Source organism: Poecilia formosa, unplaced genomic scaffold (genome assembly GCF_000485575.1).
Source record: "Poecilia formosa unplaced genomic scaffold, Poecilia_formosa-5.1.2 Scaffold25, whole genome shotgun sequence".
NCBI lineage: Eukaryota > Metazoa > Chordata > Actinopteri > Cyprinodontiformes > Poeciliidae > Poecilia > Poecilia formosa.
This window is the reverse complement of record NW_006799964.1, coordinates 2,775,312-2,800,576: the sequence shown is the minus strand read 5'-3', so window position 1 is coordinate 2,800,576 and position 25,265 is coordinate 2,775,312. Positions and strand designations below refer to the sequence as shown.

At 38.2% G+C, this 25,265-nt stretch overlaps 1 protein-coding gene across 4 annotated transcripts in view; it reads left to right on the top strand.

Moving 5' to 3' along the window:
* pde4d (phosphodiesterase 4D, cAMP-specific) overlaps positions 1 to 25,265 on the top strand; it is a 154,754-nt gene that overhangs the window by 84,648 nt on the left and 44,841 nt on the right. The window contains exon 1 of one of the 4 annotated variants that reach the window (XM_007548148.2): positions 17,038 to 17,967. The exons of the other annotated variants lie outside the window; for them this stretch is intronic. Coding sequence (XP_007548210.1) covers positions 17,879 to 17,967 — 89 coding nt within the window. The 5' untranslated portion in view covers positions 17,038 to 17,878. Of the gene's footprint in view, positions 1 to 17,037; positions 17,968 to 25,265 lie in introns of those variants that run through there. 4 annotated transcript variants of the gene reach the window in all.

Below are 25,265 nucleotides of genomic sequence, written 5' to 3'. Positions count from 1 at the left end.
ATTTGAACTCAATGTAAATTTACTTTTCTATATTTTTATGACATGTACAGGTTATTTATTTAAATCTTGATTTTCATTTTACCACTAAAAAAATGATATATCACAGATAGAGAACCTTTATTATACTTTGACAAATGACAATTAACTCCAGCTCAATTCCTATTTCTCATTTGATATTTTTTCATATTACATAGAACATATCAAGCAAACCCTCCCAGACATAGACTCTCAAGAGTCTACACCAAGTGAAAAAGCTCCTGCTTCAGTATGCATATAATGAATTGCCACTGCTCCTTCCTGCTTCTGTTCCTGCCCCTCCATCACCCCAGCATCCACCCATGGGTTATGAGTTCAGAGACGCTGCTGTACTCCCTGCCAGGTGGGAGATGTGTTGCAGAGACTGGGGCAGTAGATATACAATTATCAATGTTAGTCAGTAACAATTGAGCAACAAAGCCATAGAATTATAACATCAGAATCAGGTGGCCAAACTTAAACTGAACCTTTATACCTAATATGTTTTACACTTAGGCATATACACTGTAGTTTTCTGACTCATGTATAAAGAATTTGTCAGTGATTTAAATGTTGGTAAGTATGCAGAAGAGACATTCTTCAATTTGTGGCCAATTGAACTGATGGGATTCACAGTAGATGGGATTTGCAGTAGGTCATCAGTCACAATTAAATTGGGTTAACTGTTAACAATAGACATGATTTAAAGTCTCTCCAATATTTGTAAAAGTATTATTGTAATAGTATTTTTTCTGTGTAAATTAAATGTGTTTGAAAGAATGCTGAGGATAATACTACTGCTTGACAGGCATTTTTTCTTTAAGTTATTTGAAAGTAGTTTGACAGGAAATAGGGTTTTGAGAGAGGAGGAAGACATATGGCAAATGTCACCAGGCTGGGAATTGAGCCTGTGACCACTGGCATGAGGACTATGGCCTCAATACATTGGTTGCGCTTTACCCCTGCGCCACCACAGCACCCCGGCATTTTGTCTTTTTACGTCAAGGAGTCCCAGTTTTTCTATGACTTGTAAAATCCCAGTATAAACATTTTGGTGAATACGCCGCTCTTTGGAATGGCTCCTCCTTTTCCCAGGCAGTCGTACTCTGCAGCATGAGGGTCTTTGCTGAATATCACAAATACAGAATTCTCAAACAGGATGGCACAACAGATGTAATTTTTTTCCACTTTAGATGACTTTCAGTTCAAAGGTGTGCTTTATTTAGACTGCCATGAAACAAACTAGATCTTTAATATTTTCATGTTTCACTCCTTTAAACCTCTTTCTGTGTTTTTCAACTTGGATTTTTTTTTTCATACTGATTTTTCTAAGGGCTTTTCTATGTTGTCTGTAATTAACTTTACCTGTAGTTTGTTGTTTATTTTTAATCTTTTAAAATCTCCATCTGTTGTGTGGTTTAAAAAAACCCCTACAACAAATATTTATTTTGGTAGAATAATTCTCTGTCGTACATTTTTTTACTGCTGTTTCCATGTGTTTGATGTTACCTTTGGTGTCAATTATATCACTATTTCCGAGTTAGTTCACACTCAGCGAGGCTGAAAATTGTGTCCTCAGTGTGATTCCTCCAATTATAGCTGCTGATTGTAGTTTCAGGCGTAGACGCGGAAGTCATTGCTTTCACAATATTAGTAGATTGAAAGTAGGACAACTGTAATTTTTCCCCTTTGATGAAAGTCTGAGTGAACCCTTTGGGTTATTTCCAGGAGGTGGGTTCATACCTATTACTTTGACAGGGGAAACATGTAAAGATTCTTTTTATTTTTAATTACTTAACTCAAAATAAGCTGAAAATGTAGACATTTTAAAAACACAGTAAAAATAGTGAAATTACTGAAGATTCTAACAGATATATTATCTCTTGATATTGATCATTCATCTGCCGATACATATATTGTTATTGACTTATTGTCCATACCTAATCTGCCTAAATTTGAAGAAATTCGCATTTTGTGGTACGTAAAACTCCTGTCACATCTTTAAGTTATTTATTTTTGAAATGCCATCTATTTGTTTTTTGTCTTTTATATATTTTATCATCTATAATGAAGCTTAAATGCTCATTAAATGCATATATTCCAATTATTTCACATTCCTGGTTAAATATGTGACAGCTGAGTACTAGTGAGAGTACGTCAGATGGAGCTTTTCAGTATGAGGTAACTTACATTTTTCTTATTGGATCACTGATTTGACATTCAAGTGTGCTTATAGGTAGCACAGCTAATGTCGCAGAGCTGTGATTCTATTGCTGTGAAATATTTTATAACGTTAAAAAAAAATCTGTGGTAGCCTGTGCCACACAAATGGCATGTAAATAGACATGCCTCACTTGACACATTGGACATGCCCTGGTGAAACATGCAGGGACAGAAATTTGTCTAATGTAGACAGTTTTATCAGGGTCGCTGGGTGCCATCGTGCCCTGGAGCATCAGCATCTGCTGGTGGGAATAACTGAACAAAAATATGTTAATATATTTTCATGCAGGTCTCATCAGCTGCAGCTATTCTTTGAGTTTGATTAAAAACAGATTAATCTAGATATTAACACCATCTATACGTTTTAGGCAGGATGAAGTGAAACTGAACAATGACACACGCTTTATCCGCTATGAGCCACTGTTTCTACATGGTGATGGTCACAACACCGAGGCGACTCTTCAGTTTGGTGGAAAACAGTTGTAAGTTTTGCTAAAAAAATCTTCTTAAAATTTAAGAAGAATAAAAATAATTAAAAAATATATATATATATTTCTTGATTAAAAATATGTTTTATTACACAGATAAGTCACAGTAGCCTCATATAGAATTAGTTTGCTCTTCTATCTGTTTGAGTTTTCTGGTATATATTTTTTTTTCAACAAACATAATGTGGCAGATATTGTACAACTTTAAATATAGTGTTGGATTCATGATCCCATCTTGTTTTTTAACCGTCCTGTTTCTTTGCTTTTTCATGTGAGACACACAGGTGCATAACAGGAAATGAGCACATGTGCGACACGTGCTCATGTACGTAGGCTGCATATCCAGTACTACTCGCCTGTTTTTAACCACAGTTACGCATACGCTAAACCGGAAGGCGTAGAGCTAGTCATCTCAAACGACTCTCCTTCCTTCTGTGCTCAACATCTGTTTATGTTTGAGTGTGAACTGTTCTTCGCTGCAGTAGTCGGCTCACTTGAAAAACCTCAGCCAAAACGTCTTTGATTTCACAGCAGACTGTTTGTGAGAACTGCCTTCTTTTTCCAGTCTAGCATGATGTCAGAAGTTCATCCCACCGACCTTAATTGCCCCCAGCCTCCCACAGATTTCACATGCATATAATGAACCTCGCACACACACAGCCTCTCACCCACTCTCTGACTTTTAAAGGCTCTTAACACATCTTAAAACTCTGCAGCTGCAACACTGACTCTTTAAAATATTTAGGGGAACTGACTCAATTAAATGCTCCTTCATTCTTCAACCCGCAGTAAAATCGTTCCATGTGACGTCTCGGGCTCACAGCAGTCCCCTCCTGCCTGGGGGTTCTGCTGTGCTGACAGGTTTCGTGTGGTGATGGTGAGATTTAGTTGAAGTTTGACTTTTAAATGTCACAAGGACCATTGCAGCAGACAACAGTGGCACGGTCACAGCTGTCTAATCCTTGGTCGTGTCTGTCAGATTCACTCAGGTGTACAATGTCCACTGACATATCACACATAAAATTAGGATTGTTTGTTTATAAATGCTATTTTAAAAAAAATGGAAGGAATTTCTTTGTTTTTTTTATTTTATTTGACTCTTTCAGGATAAAATATTATATTAGCACACAGCTTTAGTGTTAAATAAATATTTTAGTATTTTTATGTCTGAAAAGGTTATGAATTAATTATCGTTGAATAAATGACACTTGAAGTGAATATACTTACTCTGGAACACTGTAATTATAAGCCTACTTCTGATTGTGGAAGTCAATTTTACAGTTTACTTCACAGTGATTCATCACTTTGGCAGGCGTTTTATTCATGCTCTATTGTTCTGGTTATTAAACTGAAACCAGATTTACCCAAATCTTTTTTTTTAATTATTTTCTTGACAAAAATGTTCTGTGTTGATCCTTCCTACACACAAAAAGTATTAAATGAGTGACAGTTTCTCAGAAAAATAATGAAACCTACCGAAAGAGTTAACTTGTTTCTCATATGATCATCCACACATTCGGAAAACTTAGAAACGCTTTCATGGCTCGACGCAATTTGTAACACCGAATTTCTCCTTCTCTTCACACATTGTCATTCTCTATACCAGTGGCCCTCAGTGCCTCTCATCGTCTAAATGCTTCCTCTGGACTTCCATATTACCACCTCTTACACAGTACATACAGGTCATGGTTTCAACAACAGACTTTTTTGGCTTAATTCTTTGTCCTTGTTTGAAACATCTATCAGTATATATTCACATGGTAGCATGACACAGTTGCTCCAGATGTGTCTGCTGCATATTTATGATGCAAATCTCCTGTTCCATCACATCCTAAAGTGCCTCAGTTGGATTGAAATCTGGTGACTGCCGTGGCCTCTGGGGTGCAGTGAACTATTTAGGCTGAAGAAACCAGTATGGGATGATTTGAACTCAGGAACGTAGTTCATTATTCTGCTGGAATTAGCCAGCAGAACACAGGCACACTGTGGTCATAAAGGGATGGATCATTGTACCAGTTCTCCTCCACACTCCAACATCAACAAGGCGTTTATATCCACACAACATCCACTCACAGGATATAGTAGTCTCCTCTTTAGACCACACTCTTTATAGCTAAGAGATGGCAGTGAAGAAGTGAAAATCCCAATAGATCAGCACTTTCTGAAACACTCAATATGTCTCCTCTGGCACCAACAACCATGCCTCACCTTTGTTTCATTCTGATTCTCATTTGATCTTCAGCAAATAGTATTTTCCATATAGAAACTCTTAAAAGCCTCAAGTCGCTGCAATGTGATTGGCTGATTCACTATTTATGTTGGAGCTGTTGCACAGGCATAACTAATGAGGTGGTTGGTGGGTACATCACCAACCACCTGGGGGCGACTGTGGCTGTGTGGGTAGAGTGGTCGTCTTGCGATCAAGGTTGTGGGTTCTATTCCAGCTCCCTCCTGCCATATGTCGATGTGCCCTTGGACAAGGTACTTAACCCCAAATTGCCTACTGATCTGCGTATCAATGTATACGCAGCGGCTTGAGGCTTTTAAGAGTGTGCAAATGGGTGAGTGTGACTCTAGTGTAAAGTGCTTTGAGTGGTCAAAAATGATTGGAACAGTGCTATATAAGTTCATTTACAACTCTTTTTCATTTGGAATTGGAAACGGTCCTCATAACACCATATTCATACAACAAGAAGAGTCTTGTATTATTTTTAAGGTTCCTCAAGCCTTAAGAATAATACATGATTGGTGACGGTGAAGGAAAGGAAAAGCCGATATGCAAACAACATCTTAGGCAAGAGATGGTGGAAATGTATTTAAAGTTACATCAGACTTTTAACACTTGACATGAGGGCTCACCAAACTAACAGATGTAAAAAACCCACAAATGACACTAAAGAATCACTGATCCTACAACATTCTACAACATAACAGGACTGAAGCATGCAGATAGTCAAGGCTGAAACAAAACCAAGACAAGGGAGACTAGGATAATAATGAATACGCACAAGACCAGACATGAGAACTAGTTGAGCAGTAGACCAACGGAAACAAAACAGTTATCTAACTGAAATAAAACATGACACCAAGACAACTAAGAACACAAACCCACAGACAAGACAACGGACAGCGGACACCCGTGGAACAAGATTGAACATAAAACCTCATGAGAAAAACACCAAACACCCAGCCACCACGACACAAAATAAACAGCAACAACTCGGTAAACAAATGTGGGCATGGTCATCATATTGCAACATAAATATTTTCAGGTGTCTTACAAAGCTTTTGGATTCTCATTGGGACTTTGTACAAGAAGTTTTTTTTTTTTTTTTTAAGTTTATTTGATAGGGACGGACACGCATTGACATAGACAAACTGAATAAAACAGCAGTCCCATGTTTGCATCATGGTGCAATAGCAACCGCTAATTCGCAGCACTTGTTCCTAGATGGGCTTTTAAAAAGTAACTCTAAAAATTGAAATGATAATCAGTTAAAATAGCACAACATAATATATACAAACAGCGATATGTAAAACATCAAAAATCCATGCCTTAAAAGTAAACCACGGTAAATGGTAAAACCATGTGTTGCAAATGTGTGCATCTCATCGTGCATTCTCTCTTGCTCTCCTGCTGAACATTTACTCTCAGCTTGGTGGTGTTTGATGGACAACCCAAACCCTTTTACCCAGCCAAATCTCCAGACAATGAATGCAGCGTGTGAAAACATAGATGAATCTATTCAAGGCCGGATTTGACACGCTGAAGGATTCGTTGCTCATTACTTGGTGAGAGAAAGGATTGCCTGTCAAGTAGCTGAACTCATGGAGGCTGTTGTGCTGTGGTTTTGCTTTTCTACATACGTTTGGAAAACTGTAGGAATGTGATTGTGCGGTAGTTTCTTTTTTCATGCATTGGATAACTTTGTTCAATTAGAGCACTTTCTGTGTATGAGAACAAGGGAAGAGAGAAATATACAGAATTAAATGGAACGGAGATATTAAAATTAGTCACACACAGTTAAAGATTAAGCAGAAAGTCTTCACATCCATATCACAACTTTAATGCACAGTTCTTTTTTAAATTAGTTTAAAGTTTTTCCATTTTTTTCCAGTTTGTTTTAATGTGTCTCTCCTCCAGTGTTATAAATATCCGTGTCCCAGCAGTTTGATATCTTATTTGCAGGCATTTCCATTAGATGCCGTGTATTTGCTCGTTTTATGGCCACATCCAAACTGAAATGTGAGACAAATATCTAAATATTTGTAGAAGTGTTTGTATAAGCTCTCCAGTTTGCAGAGTGAATGAGTCGCTATCAGGGGAAGATCTTTTGACATGCTGCAAACCTCCTTATAACATGTAGTTACTTCACCGGGTTAATGTCAGACAAATCCCCCACAGAGCTCTTTTCCTACATGCTGCTCCTTCTTTATAATTCATACCTCTTAATGAGATTTAGGGCAGCCTCGGAAAAATAAAGAAAACTTGATGTAGTCACTCACATGATTTCTTCATCCAGATAAGTGACTTTTTGTATTTCTTTCTCTCAGAACGATAATATTCAGTCTCTTATCTCTTTGTTTGATTTGTTTATTTAGTCTGAGGCACAGTAACTGCTTCACTTTAAAATTTGTCCAGACTGAAAATCTGCATGACAGAAATGCCCCACGTTGTGTAGATGACAGGAAATGAATCTGACTTTTGTTATTTCTACTGCATGACATCATTTTTACTTACAAAATTTCACATCCTCATTCCCAATCAACATGCAGTGTACAAAACACAAGTCAGGACTCTAATGTTTCAGAAAATTATGGTGTGGTGTTTGGATGTATCATAAACATGTTTATAGAAAGAAGAAACAAAAGTCATTAAGGCCGATTTACTTTTGCTTTTTTAAAAAAGACAAAATAGGTATAGAAGAAATCTGTCTAGCTTTTTATGCTCTCAAAATTAAGGAATCAAACATTTCAAACTTTTCTTTGTGTTTGAATTATCCTCTAATGATGGAGGCACACTCTTGTTTTCTACTCACATATCAGGGTCCCAAGAGCAGAGTGATGGAAGTTGCTTACTAGTTCTACTCAACATACAACTAATAAAACATCCTGTTTTTACTCAGTGAAGTGACACACTGACCTTTTTTCTGCATCCAGAGCTCAGTGTTCAAAAGGTGTAGCTCAAATACTCGAAGGGAAAATAGACTTGAAGGAGCTGCATTACATAACTGCTGCATTAGGATCTTTGTGTATATCTATTAAATAGTGTCTTTATTATTTTAAATAACCATATGTCTTATGATTTTTAATGTAAGGGTGCAATTAGTTGGTGGCCCATTTAGCATTTTTATTCACCAGTTTATAACTGTAGGTAATGAAGATTTGGATTTTTTTTATTTGTATTTTTTGTCTGAGAGTGAAAATAAGAAATTGCGCCACTGGGAAGAATTAACCAACAAATGCTGAAAGCTGTAGTGTCACTTGTCCCTCCAGTGAAACACATTGATTAAGTGCATAAATCATAATAAGTTAATAATAACTGATTAAACTGCTCCCGACATTTTTCTGTCTAAGTTAAATAAATGTTTCTTGAGCCAAAAGAAATCAAACATTCGATGTGCTTTCTGTGTAGTAGAATAAATAAATTAAATAAACAAGAATGCATGAGTTTTATGCCAAAGCTTATATAACGGACAATTTGGCAAATCCCAAGGTAATCTTTAGCATTTACTTTTTATTGCTCCAGCTCTTAATGACAAATAACAAAACCTTAAACTAAAAACCGACGACTCAGAGCAGGGTCCTAAAGGTCTTCTGCTTTAGTCACTGCAACCCATAGGCTCATCTTTTCCCTTGAGCCAATGATAATCAATTAATCACCGCAGGTCATCGTTGGGTCATATACATTCTCAGAGGAACAGCTAATCACAACCAAATATGTACTGGGTTCATCCAGTCCTGTGATTAAGGTTCAGGCTAGTCAGACAGTCCAGAGGGAGCCAGTCAAGCGCTTTGGCAGCAACAGTGACACGGCGATGGTGCAATGCAGGAAAAGTCTATTTTTGGAGCTGTTGAGCAACAGAGCCGAGACCATGGTTAGAAATGGAGGGTGTGGATTATTTAACAGGTTGCTTTCAGTTGTTGATTATGCCTTCAACAGGTTCATACACACCTTAGTTTGTGCAGCACATTAATAAAATGAATTTATCCAGTCATTTCTTTACATCTGTTGGATCTAATTGGCTCGAAGCAATGTCCTCAAATATGAAAGATGACAACTACAACAAATGAAACATGAGGGTATTAGACTGAAACTGTTTACAAAAAGCCATCATAGAGGTGATTAATATGTCCAAGGACAATTAATGGGCCAGAAAATTAAATCTGATCCGGTTTTAATCTGGTACATTTATCATAAGTTTGTTCCAGCAAAATACATTTCCATTAGACTTCTGTTTTATAGCATATTAGATTCACTGACATTTGTGAAAGCTAAAGATGCATTCTTCTTTAAAATAAGCAAAAGAGGCTATAGGTTTTTTAAAGTTATAGTGAAACTGATATACAGATACCTTACATATGGATTTGCATATCAGATTCAGATCTGATATAAAGATGATAAATACATCAAACATAAAAATGTGTGATGTATTTCACGCATTTTTTCAAGCTAATTTTAAAGAAACTCTAATATTACATCAGACCAGCAGAAAACCAAAGTCACATTTTTTGTTTGTTCAAACAGTCTTGAGCACATAAAAGTTCCTTGATGAACCTTTATGTGAAATATCCTTTATTAGTTTTGCAATATTCTAAATGCTCAAAATACTTTACCGTCTAAGTAACGGATCTATGTATTAGCTAGGTTCTCCATTTTGAACTTAATCTCTTAAATAGATCAACTTTCAGGATTTTTCTAATTCGGGATGGATCTGTATTTTTCTTTTTTTTTTTACTACGTCAGCAACAGGCTGTTGAAGGGAGTGAAGAAACTTTAAATTATATAGTAGACAAAAACTGGTGAGAAGTGAAATTTTACGACGCTTTAACTAGAGTGCTCCCAGAGTGTCAAGCTTCCAAAATGCACTCACCCCTACCGCGTGAGCGGCTGAGCTTAATTTGATGGCCCAGGCACAAAGCTCTCATTCAAGTGTGCAGAGGAGCATTTACGCTCTGATGGCAGCAGATCCGCAGCACAATGCTGGCAATTGACAGAACACTTGATAATCATTGTCATCTTTAGCCCATACCCGCATATTCACAGGTCTCTGACAGCTTGTAAACGAGGAGCAGGGTCACTGTCCGATCCCATTCAGAGGATGTGTTGCCAAAAAGTCAATGAGGCCGAACAAAATTTCGACAAATGCTTCACTGCGTAAGAACTGAACACATGTTCCGCTGCACTGCACAGAGCCAAAACAGTTTTAGATTTGGAAAATAAGATATAAAATTTTATGTAATCTGCATGATGATGCTCAGAGTAGCATTAACAATTGGTTAATTAATGCTAGATAAAATATTTGTATCTTAACTGCCAAATTTCCTCCTTTGTACCCTTAACTAATCAGAGACATGCACAAAAGCAGGCGCAGCACTGCTCTATTGTTTTGCTTGTAAAACTCATTAAAGCATAGTTTTCATTCAGCAATGAAAATTCAAAAGTTAGACTTTGCGGCTTGTGGTTTCTCAGCGTGCGTCACGTGTCAACACACCTCTGAGTGCCGTGACGTCAAACTGTGGAATACCAGCAATGCCATAATTCCTGTCTGCAGTCACTGTTTTGAAAACATATGCTCAGGAAGTTTTTACCAACTCCATACAGAAAGGGATGAACAAATTGAGCTTAGACTGACATTTTGAGGCACATTTACAGTAAACCAGCACAGCAAAGTCATGCAGAATGACTAAAATTAATAGATTACTTCTGTTAAATTTGGAATGACCACAACAACGCATCTTTCCTACGTACAGGCGTCATTGTCTGTCACAAATCTTTGGAGAAGCATGCATAAAATGAGTTATAAACATATCTAATCTCCCTTTGGGACGGATAAAGTATATCCTGATTGAATTTAAATGTTGGATTTTATCATTAGCACAGTTTGAACATGACGTGACATTATTATATAAGAGTTTCCTGAAATGTGTCATTGATTAGTGTATTTACTTTAACTGGAAATGGCAAATGGTTGTCTCTGTAAGGTCAGTTTGGGGAATAACTAAAGAAGCAACAGTTGCAGCCCGTAACTGATGACATCCTGTTTTGAAAACTTGTTTTCAGGAGGTTGTTATGAACTCCATAAATAAAGTGATAAACAAAAGGAGCAGTGGGTGACAGAACAAGGTTGAATAGCTAAAGGACTTTTATAGGTGTGTATATAATGCAAATGGAAAAAAAAAAAAAAAACATTTTTCCAAAATCCAGAAATTGACTATATTTTGTGCATTGTACATGGAAATTCCATTTCTGTAATTAATTAATTGTTTATTTTTATTATATTTATGGTTTAAGATTAAGTTTTCTTTTCCTGTAAGCTAAAATCATCAAAAATGGTCAGAAGTTAACCAACTTAATTTGTAATTTTTATTACTATAAAATATCTTCACATATTGTTTTCTGTTAAGGGCACCATAGGTTAATCATGTTAATATTTTACCTAAAACATAGCAAACACTCTGCCGTGCCTCTAGAAGTTGTGACGTCTCACTGCGGAATACCAAAGATACCTTACCTAAAGGCTATCATGCTAAAACTTCTGGGGAATTCACACTAGACCTCGCACCAACCAATAAATAAATAAATAAATAAATAAATAATAATAGATAGAGCACAGACAAAAATACATGTCTATAAGTTTTTGTGCATTATTGTTACTCAACAACCCATCTTTTGTGTAGAGAACACAAGATGTTTTCACCCGTTATTGTCAGCTTGTTAGAGGACAAGTTATGATTCCTGTAACTATATAATCTGGTAATTAAGGTATCATAAAGAAGAACGAAGTTGATCGTTCCAACTGTTAGTGAGAGTCGCCGTTACCAGATGGCGTTAGAGTGAAAATTGCCTGTGGTAATGGACCACTGATATTTCAGGACATTCCCATCTGTACCTGCTTTGAGGGGAAGAAAAAAAAAACACTGCTTGGTGAAGCATTCACAGCAGACGTCGCCATTTGGAGTCGTGGTTTTAACTTTGTATTAATGATGCTATTAAGCACAGATGGTGGCCTATAATCCAGCTGAGCTGATTGATGAATGGTTGCGGATTTGTCTTTTTCTTTTTTCTTTCTATGCTGTGAACAATGAAAAGGGGAGATTTGGAGTTTTTATATTCCATTCACATTCACTGTGGTATTACATCTTAGTTGTTTATTAAAAAAAAAATAAAAAATTCTTAAAGAAACTTATATGATTTACACATCTATGTGTGGAAATATTTCTATAAAATTATTTGTTTTTTGTTAACTGTTGCTATGTTGAACTAAATCGATTTTAAATTCAGTTTACACATCTTTTTTTTGAAAAAGCAATCCAAATGAGATAAAGATAGCAAGATATTCTTCTAGGCAATAGACATTGGAAAAGGAATGGCACATACTTTTGCGTCAAGTATGTTTAAGGTTTGTTCTCTTATCTTGATGATGGGATTTGTTTTCTCAGTCACTTTCAGATGTAGTCTCATTCTTTCCCCAATAGTGAACACCTGATTTGAATACTCTGTCTTTTCGTTGCTGTAATTTAGACTCGAAAATCTCTTGTAAATTTGGAGCACATTTAGAAAGCTTTGTCACCTCGACTATTATTTTTATGACACAATCACTACAAATTCTGAATTAAATTTAAATCTAACCCATTCTAACACACGAGTCTCCTTTTATTTTGCCATTTCATTACAGGGCCTGTGGTATGTTTAGGGGTTATTTTGCATGCTGGCCAAAATTGTTCAGGGTTGTCTCATCTGAGAAGAACATCATCAGACCTACTTTTGCACGTTCTTTGTGTCTCCTCCATCTGTGGCGATAAACTGCAAAGGGGTATTCTTATAGCCTTCTTTAGAAAATGTAACAATCTTCTTGCCACTCTGCTGTAAAAGGTTATATTTGTGGGGTATATCATCACTTGTTTCATTTATGATTCTCCAATGTCCGTCTGAATGTGTACAGCTTATGTTCTGTAGCTACACCGCTCACAGCTCACGCTGAGCTTTAATGTACCAGTATTTATTATTTTTTTTATGAATTAATCCCCTCCTCCACTGTCTTTTGGCCCACTTTAAAATCAAAGTGTCAGAAAAACCTCTTGACTCAATGAGTGAGTAATTTTTTTCCCTCTACTTAAACATTCTTCACATTTTACAGAATGGCCCTTGAAGCCACCGTGTTCCTATTAGATGTGGGAATCTAATTACAAATATCTGATTTGAAAAGGGGGGAATGAGTTAACCTTTTGCTGAAATGCCACTGCATTACCATCTGTGAATGGCAAGGAGGAGGACCAGGCCCGAGGCATTTCCACAGCAACATGCTGACTGATAGGCAGTTTTCCTACCTCGGGGGAATAATTGCATGAGGTTTAGTTTTGTCTCAGTCTGTGAGACTTTCTTGGCTGCTCAGTTGCTAGATATGTAAGATTTTTATTCTAATGTGATAATGGATTGGCTAGAGATTCTAGGTGCATTTGTTGTGATCGATTTATTCTCTGGTTAATCTGCTAATGAACAGCGGTTTGATAATGTGATTAGTTCTCGTAGAAGCTGTAACGATTTTGTGTTGCCAGTTTTATGTGCCTTGAAAGCTTTTGTCATGTAAAGTATTGCATACATAATGTTTTTGTTTTGCGAGCAGCAGGAGTTGCAGCTGTCACGGTATTGCTGCAGGGCTAAGCTTGGACCCATTTCTGCAGAGGGTGTTCAGCCTGTGTTCTCAGGACAATTGATCTGCAGAAAAATGAAGAAAAGTACTTTGCTAAATGTCAGTACACATGAAATCGATATATACTTGTGCCGCTGTGTAATCCGGCCCCCTCCCCTTGAGTCCCAGCTACACAGACAGAGTGGTAATGTAATGGAAAAGACTGCCCTGATTGGAATATGATGTGATATTATTTTGGATGGAAACTGTGTGCTTACAAGCTGGGGTCACAGATGTTGATAGGTTAATACTGTTCTAGGATTTGATGGTTGCTATAAGTTACGATGTTAGCTGTGTTGGGGAACATATTGTTGTTTCAAGGCTCCTGTGTCCTTCCGTCACTGCTGCATTTTACTTTTATTGTTCATAAATCTTTCCTTGTTCTGTCTGTCACTCCTCCATCTCCTCCTTGTCTTTACTCATTTTTATTTTGCTCAAAAGACTCATGAAAAACCTCCAACTCTTTCGCTCTCCATCTCTCCCGCATCTCCCCGATGCTTGCTTTCTTTATCCTTTGTTTGTTTGGAAGCTCACATTTTCCCTCAGTTGACTTTTTTCCTCTATCCTCTGGTCTCACGCAGGTTGCAGGATGAGTCGTGACAGCTTACAAGTGTTGAGCAGAACAAGGGGCAACAGCAGTTATGCAATACCACACACTGGCACATACAGTTGCACTGAAACATACTGTGTGTACTCAGCTTGTGTGTGAGATGGTTTTAATAACTTGGTCTAGGAAACACATAAAGAATAACTTTTTGCTACATTTTTAAAGAGATGCTCTGATGAAGATGCTCTCTCTCATCTTAATCAGATGACAGATTAAGATGAGAGCCACTGTGGATGCAGAGTCCTTGTCTGAGTCTTCATTCGAGTGTTTTTTTTAAAATTAATTTATCGTTTTAATGTTTCCTTAGAAAATTATCCCAATTTGAGTTGCACCCCATCTTCGTGTCAACGAAGATGGGGTGCAACCAGAGAGCCTACCTGAAGAGTTTCATTATTGTTTGCATGATTGTTCACTTCCAGTTACTCATGTGACAAAACTTCCAGAAAGATTCTCCTGCTTTTGCTTTTAAAGTTGTAACATATAACACCCAGTACTAAAGTTAAGCTGAGCGCAGCTTCATTCGCTGCACAGAGCTGTAGCTGTATACGCAAGTGCAACTGTCAAAGTAGGTCACATGACAGAAAGAAAACAACTGTACCCTGAACATCAGGAAACAATTAAAAAAACATCCAGCCAGATTTGGAAAACCCAGAACAAAGTGATCTATACAGAATCAATGCCCACTTTATTAGATCTCCATTTGTAATCATTTGTTAGCATAAATAGGGACTCGGCAAGTCGCAGAACTCAATGCGGTTAGGTCTCTTGACGTACTCAGAACAACTTGCAGTTTGAGCCGAGGATCAGGATCCTAAGCAATGATGACTTGAGTGACTTTGCGTGTGGCGTAGTTGTTGCTGCCAGACAGGGTGGTCTGAATATTTTATAGACTGCTGCTCTTCTCAGATTTTCATGGACAAGCATCTATTGGGTTTCCAGAGAATGGTCTGTATGAGAGGAGATATGCAGGGAGTTGCGGTCATGTAGCTGAAAATGTATGTCCATGTCAGACAATCAAGGAGAATGACTAAACTAGTTTGAGATGATGAAAAGGCAACGGTAGCTCAAATAACTGCTCTAACCAATACCATCTCTGAACACACAACATACTCTATCCCTAACCCTTGAATGCTGAATTGTCAACAGCAGCAGTTTACCACTCTGAGTACTACCTCTGTCAGTCAAACACAGGAAAGTGAGGCTCTAATGTAATCCTGCTCACACAAATTAGAGAATATCTCATAAGGAAACTGCAGCCTGGTCTGATAATTATTTCAGCTGCAACATTCCGATGTTAGGCTCAAGGTTGGAACTAAACAACATGGAAGAAAGCTCCATCTTGCCTTCTAATACTTGCTCAGCATTTATTAGATGCAGTAGTGTAGAAGACATTTTCTTGGTACACGTTAGGCCCCTTAGTACCAGTTGAGCTTCATTTAATCACCACAGCCAACCGTGACCCTTCCTTTTTGACAGTTCCAGCAGAATAATACAACATCTTGCAAATCTCCATGTAAATACAGAACAACATCTTGGAAGAATGTTTCAGAGAACATGTTGAACCTGTACCACAGGTAATTAAGGCAGGTCTGCAGGGAGAAGGGGTCCAACTTGATACTAAACAGGTGCATCTAGTAAAATGTATTTTAGGCATGTAATAGCTGTGAAAGGAAAAGGAAAAAGACAGTGACTGTAAAAATGTGCCCATATCAGCGTCTTTCATCTTGTTGGTATGGGTGACCTGATTTCAAACATAAAACCAACAACAGATATCAAGATCTCAGCTTTGTTAAGGGTTTTGTTTTATCAGTGAACTCTGTTTACCTTGTATTTTCTAATTCCTGAGGTGTGAAGCCCAGTGACTTAACTGCATACCTCCCACCCAAACTGACTCATTCCTGTCTTAAGTTACCTCACAGTTTAGCCCTCTGCTATCTACCACTCATGGTGGTTTAACTGAAAAGTGCCAGTTTATACTCAGGGTGGCAAGTTGGCTGGACGTTTTGGCAGCAGTTAAGAAGTTGGTGACGTGTATGCTAGGCAGGATGTGTGCAAGAAGCAGCGCTGGATCCTGTTTTTCAGACAACAAAAGACTGGAACTTTGGCTTTAAATGCAAAACACGCACACTCAGACACAACCTGGGCGTGCTAACTCCAACCTCGACTCTTAAGCATCCTTGCCAATTCCAGTCTCATTCTACACATACGCTGAAAAAGGAGTGCAAAGTCAGACATGCAAAAACAGATTCCAGCATATACACAGTCATCATGTGTAAAAGCAGAATTATTCATGAGGTTGCTGCAAGGAAAAAAGGCATCCAGTTTAACTGGTTTTGAGAAGCAAACGTGTGTTCATAAAACCCCCGCTTGCTTTCATCACACATGCTTCAACTATATGTTTTATACTCGGATCCATTTACTGGAACAAAAAAAAAAAAAAGAAAAAAAGAAAATTTTTGCAATGTTGTGTGGTTTGAAATTTCATGGTTCACGGACTGGCATGCAGGAGCCAGATACAGACTAGTTTTGCTCAGAGTCATAAAAACAAGACAGACTGACATAATGAACAACAGGAGAAGTTGTTGTCATGACAAAGGAAGGCTGTAAGAAAGAGCAGGAAAGTCTGTCCTTATTACCGAATACACTCTTCTGTTTATGCAAATTGTGTTTGTGCAGACCTGTTCCTCTGAATGAAGCCTTAAGAGGATCATTAGGTTTAGCTTACTGAGTACAACAGGCACACCTATTACAGAGTCAGGACATCCCACTGGGGTGAGGGAGGAGGGAGGAAAGGCGAGAAAGACGATCAGCAGCAAGTCAAGAGAGAGTAAGAGAGAAACTGAAGAGACGCTATACTGTTTTCTTTTTTTATACTCCCTTCCTCCTTCCTGAATTTCCTCCCTGGGCAGAACAGACAGGCAGAAGAGAAACAAGAGAGACAAAGAAAGGAGAAGGGGTGGCGAGGTGGCAGAGCTGAGAGTGTGAAAGCGAACCTGTGAGTGTGACTGACTCTCTCTGTGTGCAACATGCTCTGTCATGCTGCTGCGACTGTGGCTGCCTTCTCCAACCGGCGTCATCGGCTTTCAGGAAAAGGAATGTTTACGCTAAGAATGAGTCCCTGAACCAGTTCACCATGTGGATGTGGGACAGTAATTTCCAAGCCTTCGCAGGAAGAATCCCACGGAAAAAAGAGCAGCGGCCGGAGAGCTTAGTTGGTCCTGCCGGGTGGCCGCCTGCCTGTTGGCACCACTGACACTTTCACTTAGAAACTGACTTCATGCAAGGCTCAAGTCTTCGTACTTCAACTTCAGCTCATTTTTTATTTTTTTGCTCTTTTTTTTACGGATTCTGCTGTGCTTTATTATTGTTATTATTTTTTTTAAAGATTGCCTTTTGAGAGACAAGTAGGAACTTTTTCTAATGATGATAGGACCAAACAAAAGAAGCAAGAAGTTCTGTGCTCAAGGACAGGTCTGAATGCATCACATAGGAGAACTTCACACAACTATGGAACACTATATCATGGTTAGGGGTCTGCAGATAGCGTGGGGCAGGATCTATAGATAGAAAACTTTAAATTGTAGAAGAAGAGGGGCTCCAAGGGTGCAGGGCATTCCTGACACAGCTCTGGAATGAAGCCGGGACAATCTCCAGGTGTTCCCTGTGACAGATCCATGATGCACCTCAGTCAGTTTCCTGTCAGACGACACTCGTGGATATGGTAAGTTTACAGCAACAGGTGAAATACTTTTTGTGTGACTCTGTGGCGATTTCTTGTTTTAATTGTACGCGAAGCGCTCCCTCATGACTTGCCCATCCCTGTTCTCCTTTTATGTTTTTCCCAGGCACAGCTCACATGTATTCAAGGAAATTTATTGTTAAATGGGCCAGACATTTCCTGTCATTTTCTCCCACACTAAACGCTCTAGTTGATCCATAAACTCAAAGGCAGTTCAGAAAAGCAAGCAAAAGGACACCGTGGTGTTGCAATGCAACAGCACACTGCTGTTGTGGAGCGGAAGGGGGGAGGTGGGGAGGGGGGGATTTTTAGCTAATGTGTTTTCACACTGTTTTGTCCTGTGTTGGTTTTTCTTCCTAAGGCTGGTGCATACATACTGAGAGTAGCTGTGTTTCAGCTGTGTTGTAAACTGGGCGGGACGCGAAGCAGCCAGTGACGTCAGATGGAGGGGATATTGGGACGTGGATATTGTTTGTATTCCTAACATGGTTTTTCCAGTGAGTTGAGTTTTTGCAAAGGGTTTTCAGCCACGTGTCATTTCCTTAAACAAGTTGATGCTGTTGCTGTCTCACACAGCTGTTTTATCCTAACTGCAATAAACTTCCTTTACCTGTTATGACTGTCCCTAAGCCTTGTGCTATAATTTCCTGTTATGTTTCTCCTTAGACTCACACACATCTCTTGTTAAAGAACACCATGTGATGCAAATTTCCTTTCCTGATTTGGTTGGAGCATCTGTTCATATTGCAGAGAAGGCCCATGTACAGTTTTGCCAGGTATTGGATTGAAGTCTTTACATCAAGCTGAGTAGATTGTGGCTTTAATATTTTATACGGCATTGTTCATTGAATTTTCCAGCTACTACCTACAGGGACAGATGGAAAGAGAACGAGAGCTGGCCTTGTATTATGGAAGCAGAGTGCAAGGAAACTTTTAATTCATAAACATGGAATTATTTTTATTTCAACATGCAAGTTTGCTCTTGCAGATATAACCATTAATTAAAGTCACCAATAACAACTCCAAGATGTAGTTAACATGCTGCAGATAGGTAGTTAAGGTGGGGGGTGGGAAGAGGGGGAGCTTATTATGTGAAATCGACTTTTTTGAGCTTGACATCATGTTATGATGATTTCCTCTCATCAAAAACACGCCTGGAGTGTTGCCTTATTTTATGCGTGTTTGAGGAATCCTTGACTATCCCATGGCAGTCATTCAGAGGTGCTTAAACTCTTGCTCTCACAAACCGCCACATATGTCTGCAAAGCTCCTCCTTGGAGTTGCAGACTCCAGCCGAGCTTCTAGATCTCCCCTCCCCTGCACCTCCACCACTCAGCTCCACCAGAATACCTCGAGCAGCAATTAGCCCCTGGTGGAACTGAGCATGTCATACAAACTACTTCTCCGTCCAACACTCCTAAGGTTGTAAATGGCCTAATTTAGGAACATTGTTGTGATGACAGTCAGAAAGAGCAGGAACTTTTCAGAGACAGATGCCAAATTTCAAAGTCAAATTTCTTGTAAGTTATGTTTGATATACATACTTTTTTTTATACAACTGAAAGTAACATAGTTACTTGATGCTGCTATAAAATGTGCCTGGAAAACATAAACATAGCTGAGTTATAATAATTTAGTCAATCTAGTTGCAAATAACTATTCAGTCCTGTTAAAAATTTCAGAATCAAGCATTAGTCTGAAGAACTGAAGAACAGGCTCTCAGACTTTCCTTCAGACCTTGGAAAAGATCTTTTATTTTTTTTTCTACACAGTAAATCTATTAGCCTTGTGACTTTTGGATGTGTGTGTGTGTGTGCAAGTGAAAAAAGAGCTCTCAGGAAGACTTGTATTATTCATTGCACCTTGATAATGGACCCATCCTTTACTCTCTGTCAGACCTGTGTTATTCTGTGCGGCACTAAAAGGAAAAGGGATCATAAGGATTACAGTAAGATAGGATTTATTTCAGTTTAAAGTATGCTTTTGTATATGCACTCTTCTGCTCATAAATATGCAAGGTAAAGCTTTCGAAGGCTAAAAAAAGAAGCCATTGCAGGGGCTGTAAAGTTCAGATGGCCACGACAGTTGTCTCTGAAACATGTTGCCCTCTCTGTGTCTCGACAAGCTTCACAACAGTGGAGCATTGTAGTTATTTTTATACTCAGCTTTGAATTTACTTTGTCTAAATTTGACCTTTTAAGCCACTCTAAAGCTTAAAACAGGTACACTGAAGGGAACAAAATCAAAATATTAACGCACAAGATCCCAACTGGGTTGTTTACATTGTATTTTGTCATATCTAATTAACAAGGACTGTAGACTAGCTAAAATATATCATGCATGTCCAGTAAATGATGCAGACATTTTTATCTGAGTTCAAGATTTAAAGTTTACTTTACTTACATTTGGTTACCTTTAGTTTAAAATCTAATGCAAAGCTAAACATGATCCTTCATTCTACTATGACTATATAATCTTTGTAACAGCTTCAGATTCATAAATATTTGCTCCTAAAACAAATAAAAGCATTACATCAGCAAAATGACTGCTAATGTTCTTAATGCTAACTCTTAATGTTCTTTAGAGTTCCAGTACTTTACATGCTAGTAGGGATAGTAGTTTGTAAACTGCTAAGTACTGGCTAATTTGAGCCAAATTTAATTAAATAGCTATTTTTAAGAACCACCATGCACAGGGGAATAAAATTAGACAAAGCATGACAACGTCTAAAAACAGAACAAAATAGCTATGATATAAGCCCTGTTGGATTTCATCTGAGAACTTGAAGACTGCTGGTCATTGTTTTATGCTCCCCATGTACACAAAGAAAAAACATGCTTTGGGGACTCCAGTGGTTAGTTTGGAGCATGCGAATGCCAAATGGAAAGAAAAAGGCCCATTTTGGGAAAAAAAAAACTGTTATTTAAAGGTTTCCACAAGCAAATGCTTTTTGCTCCAATCTAAGACAAGTATCTGTTCTTGTTTTTGTATGTTTGTTCTGGCTACAGCATCTACAATAGTTTTCCAGGCAACCTTCAGTGAATTTTATAAATAAGTAATTTAAAAATAAACTACCAATTTTTTTTTCTTTTTTTTTTACAATTCTAAACTGTATTTCAAAGAATCTCTGCTTAATGGCTTGATGTTAGGTAATATGTATAGCAGCCAGAGATGTTGTACTTGTTGCTGCTCTGTGGCCACCGACTTTCCCTGTTGGAATTCAGACTTTACAGAAATTCTGGCTTTTTGTTGTATTTATAATATGGCAACTTGAAATATTTGATTTCTTAATACTAAGAAAATGCACCACTAGCCATCGAGATTAGTAGGAAAAAGAAGAAGCTCCTAATTAGCACCTAACTGTTAGCCACTCAGTGTATTCTCATTGCCATTGTCAAACCATTTGTACTTTGCCATTTGACAGCCTAAAATACTTAAATTCCTGCCAAGCAAAGTTTGGACATAGATTTTGTTTAGACTGAGTGTCGATTAGGCAGCTTATTGAGACATTTTATTTGTAGATACTTTCAAAACCACAGTACTATTTCATTTCTTAGTACAAAATAAGATGTTCAAACATAAGTGTGCATAAAAAGATCTCCTAATAATCTATTACACAAAATTGTGTTGACATCAATTAAGTAGCTCCGTGTGAGACTGAATGCCCTTTGATAAAAGCTATCATGATGTTTTAGTCTTGCAAAGCCTCATTCTACAAGCTCCCATTACACCCCTAGACAGAGAACTGGTATTGAGTTTACAGGCTTGGTGAGACACAGGAGCAGGTTCCTTCTGTAATGCACTGATTTCATTTCATCACTACATAAATGCACAGTTTATTAGAAGGATGAAAATGGAAAGGCTGATGCTTAATAATATTAATAAAGATTCCGAGTTACTACGGTCTCCATGAATAATGCAGATGCACACTGGCTTTTAGTTATGTTGTAACAGTTCAATCCACATTCTGACACTGGGTGTTGCCTCCAGCTGAGCAATGAACAAACTGAGATGTATGATTGCCTAAACTTCATTAAACACTAACCAGAAAGGAGATGAAAAGTCTGTGTAGTAATCCACTTAAGTGTATCCAGCGCCTCAGAGAGCGGGGAGAGGGAAAAGGAGAGGCTATATTTAGAACAAAGATTGCAGATGCTCTGCTGCACGATTCCTCTCTCTTCCCATCCTCTACTATTTACTACAGTCTTGTAGCATGAGTGGATTCAGTGGAAATACGACGGTTTGGGATGCGATAATCTGCTGTATGCAAGGTGTTTAAGAACATTAGATTTCATTCGCTCTGCTTCATTTCTCCCTCACCCTTCCTTGTGTCTGGTGGCCCCAGCAGTCGCTACCTCAGATGTATTTTATCTATCAGATAACAAGACACATGGAATTTTTATCTCATTTCTTTGACGCTTCTCCCACGGTGCGTTGTCATTGATTCCAGCTCCGACGGGTTAGTCTCAGCTGGGTTTTAGATTGCTTTCCATCACTCCGACTCATTGTGTTGTAACCGAGGCAGAGATTCTAAAATGTGCTGTTTGGGGACGGCAGAGACTTCCTGTCAGTTTTCCGGAGATGCACTCATCAGTCACCGTTGTCCCTTCACTCCGTGAGCTATGAGCAAGAGTATGTGCATGTGTGGGTATGAAATACAGGTCTGCTGCTCACTTCCAGCATCAATCTCTGCCAGCCTGCTGTGCAGGGGAGATTCTGCCTTACACAGCCTTATTAAGGGTGCTAGCAATTCACCTCACCTGAAAAGGCCACGCAGTCTAACACTCCTTTCTTCTCCACACATTCCTTTTTTTAACACTTCGTTTTTTCACATTAGCCCTGCTGCTTTGCTCATGCTCACAATGAATGCTGTGCTTGTACATGTTGAACAAGGTACTCGTGCACTTTACGGTGAAAATTAGACTGCAGGAAAAAAACCTAACTGAAAAACTTGTAATAACTACATTCGTTTGATAGTTCAGTTTTGAGATTATCGAATATTTTTAATCATCCCAGCATATGTACATAACCTTTTACCAGATTTTTACTAACCTTAGGAAAGTGCTTCGATATAAATGCAGTTGGTTGATTAACACACTAAAAATGGTGGGAGATTTTAGTTTTGATGCATCTTGTAAATAATAATAAAAAAGATGCTTCAATATTTGATCTGCTGATTACGCGTCAGAGCTTATTAAGGGGAACTGAGCACCTTCCAATTTTTGGCTGACAGGTTGAGGATCTTAATTATCGTCGAAGTATATATATATATATATATATATATATATATATTTTTTTTTTTTTTTACAACATAATAAGTGGGTGTCGCTGATTAATTATTAAAGCATGTAAAATGTCCACCCTTTCAAAATAATATTTGTAAGTCGCTTCAGCATTAGTAAGTCAGCAAAGAAAGCTCTTGTTGGTTTGTTTTTTCTCAAAGCATTGCAGTGTTAAATTGATTTAGAAAATACTTGAAGCATAACAGGCATGCCCCTGCTGATGTGCTTGCAGTTCAATAATCACTTCTGTTCAGATTGTAACCTTTTTTTTTTCCCATTAGGACCTTGATTCATTCCCTTCTTTGAACTAATAAACATTCAGCTCACCATTTCACACTTAGTTCTGCCCTCCCACTGATGGTCATTTCTTTGTTTGTCCAGTGTTATTTATTTATATTTTAATTCATACAAGTAGTGAGTCAGTTATTACTGGCATGCCTATCCATCCTCTCTGTCCCAGCCTTCTGCTTGCTTCATCATCCAATTTGTGTGTCACACGTTGCTTCTCTTGGATTTCACATTGTGTTTTCGTGCCACCTATTTACACTACAGTAGATTTCCCCTTGTTTTTCCATCTTTCTCACTTCTCATGTGTTCCATGAAACCTATCAGATGAGCTACAGTGCAGAATGAGGATTGTCCTCATTCTCTGTTATCCTCGTTCGGTGTGCCAAAAAACAAGCTTTGGCCGACCAGTGTAGTCCAAACACACGCAGCTTTTGGATCATGACGATAACCGAGCGTATTAGGGATAACCGAGCATATTATTTTATTCAGCCGTCTGAATAAAACAAGTTAACCTTTGTGCATATTTGTCATCAACCCAGTGATGCAGCTGGCATTTAAAAATATTTACTTTGCAGTACTTATTTTGCTTGAAATCTATTAAAAGTGCATTGATTGTTTCCTCTGTGAATTGACTCAGGAGCGCACTTTAACTCTTTCAGCCACTCTGTCTTTACTTATAATTAATAAACACAAAACAGCAAGACATCAGTTTGGATGTGCTACAGCAGTGTGAATGGTACTAATGGGCATAACTATGTGGCACTATAGTTACATAACTGCCTTACTGGAGTGCATATGAAATGAACACAAGGACTTCGGTTCCAGACAAAGACCCCCAGGGGCTTTTGGGATCATTTTAAATATCAATTTCATTCCAATTTTTGTCACCTTAGTTTCCACCGTCTCTGTCTGCACAGCAGCTGCTGGGCAGGGTATTCAATCATGGTCTTATCTGCAGGACAGAGGCAACAAGATGGACAGATCAATAAGAACACAGTGTGGAAACCAGACACTGGAGGCTGGGGGGGGGCGGGGGGGTTAGCTGGTGGTTCCTCTGATAGCTCGGTATAAATCGAAAGTAGGTGTTACAAGTGTTGCTGTTAATTAAAGGAGAAACTTAAAAACTTGAATGTTATATACACTTCCTTGGCACCTGCTTTGGTAAACTTGTACATTTGCTTGTTACCGCAAACATTGAATTAATCAGTCACAGGGCAGCAACACATTTAGACATCGAGATGTGGTAAAGATGACTTTAGAACGGATGTTCAGAATGGGAAGAAAGGGGATTTAAGCCACTTTAAACATGGCACATTTATTGGATAGAGCTGAGTAGCTCAGATACTTTTGGGATTTTCACGTCAATCATCTCTCAGAACGGTCTGGGAAAGAAAAAATATCCATCGAGTGGCAGTTGTGCAAATAATGCCTCAACATCAGAGGAAAATGGGCAGACTGAGTTAGGATGATTGAAAGGCAACAGTAGGATATATAGATGAATATCATAAAATTATCACAACACATGGTTTCAAAATTTGTAATTACTGTACAACAATCCAGTCCAAGTGTGATGAGTACATAGATTGTGTTTTCGTTGCCAAAAGGTGATCTTAATGCCTCACAACAAAATCTAAATTCTTCCTTTTTTTATTTTTTGACAGACTAAACATTTCATAAATCACAAACTGTCTAAAAGACCATATAGACTGG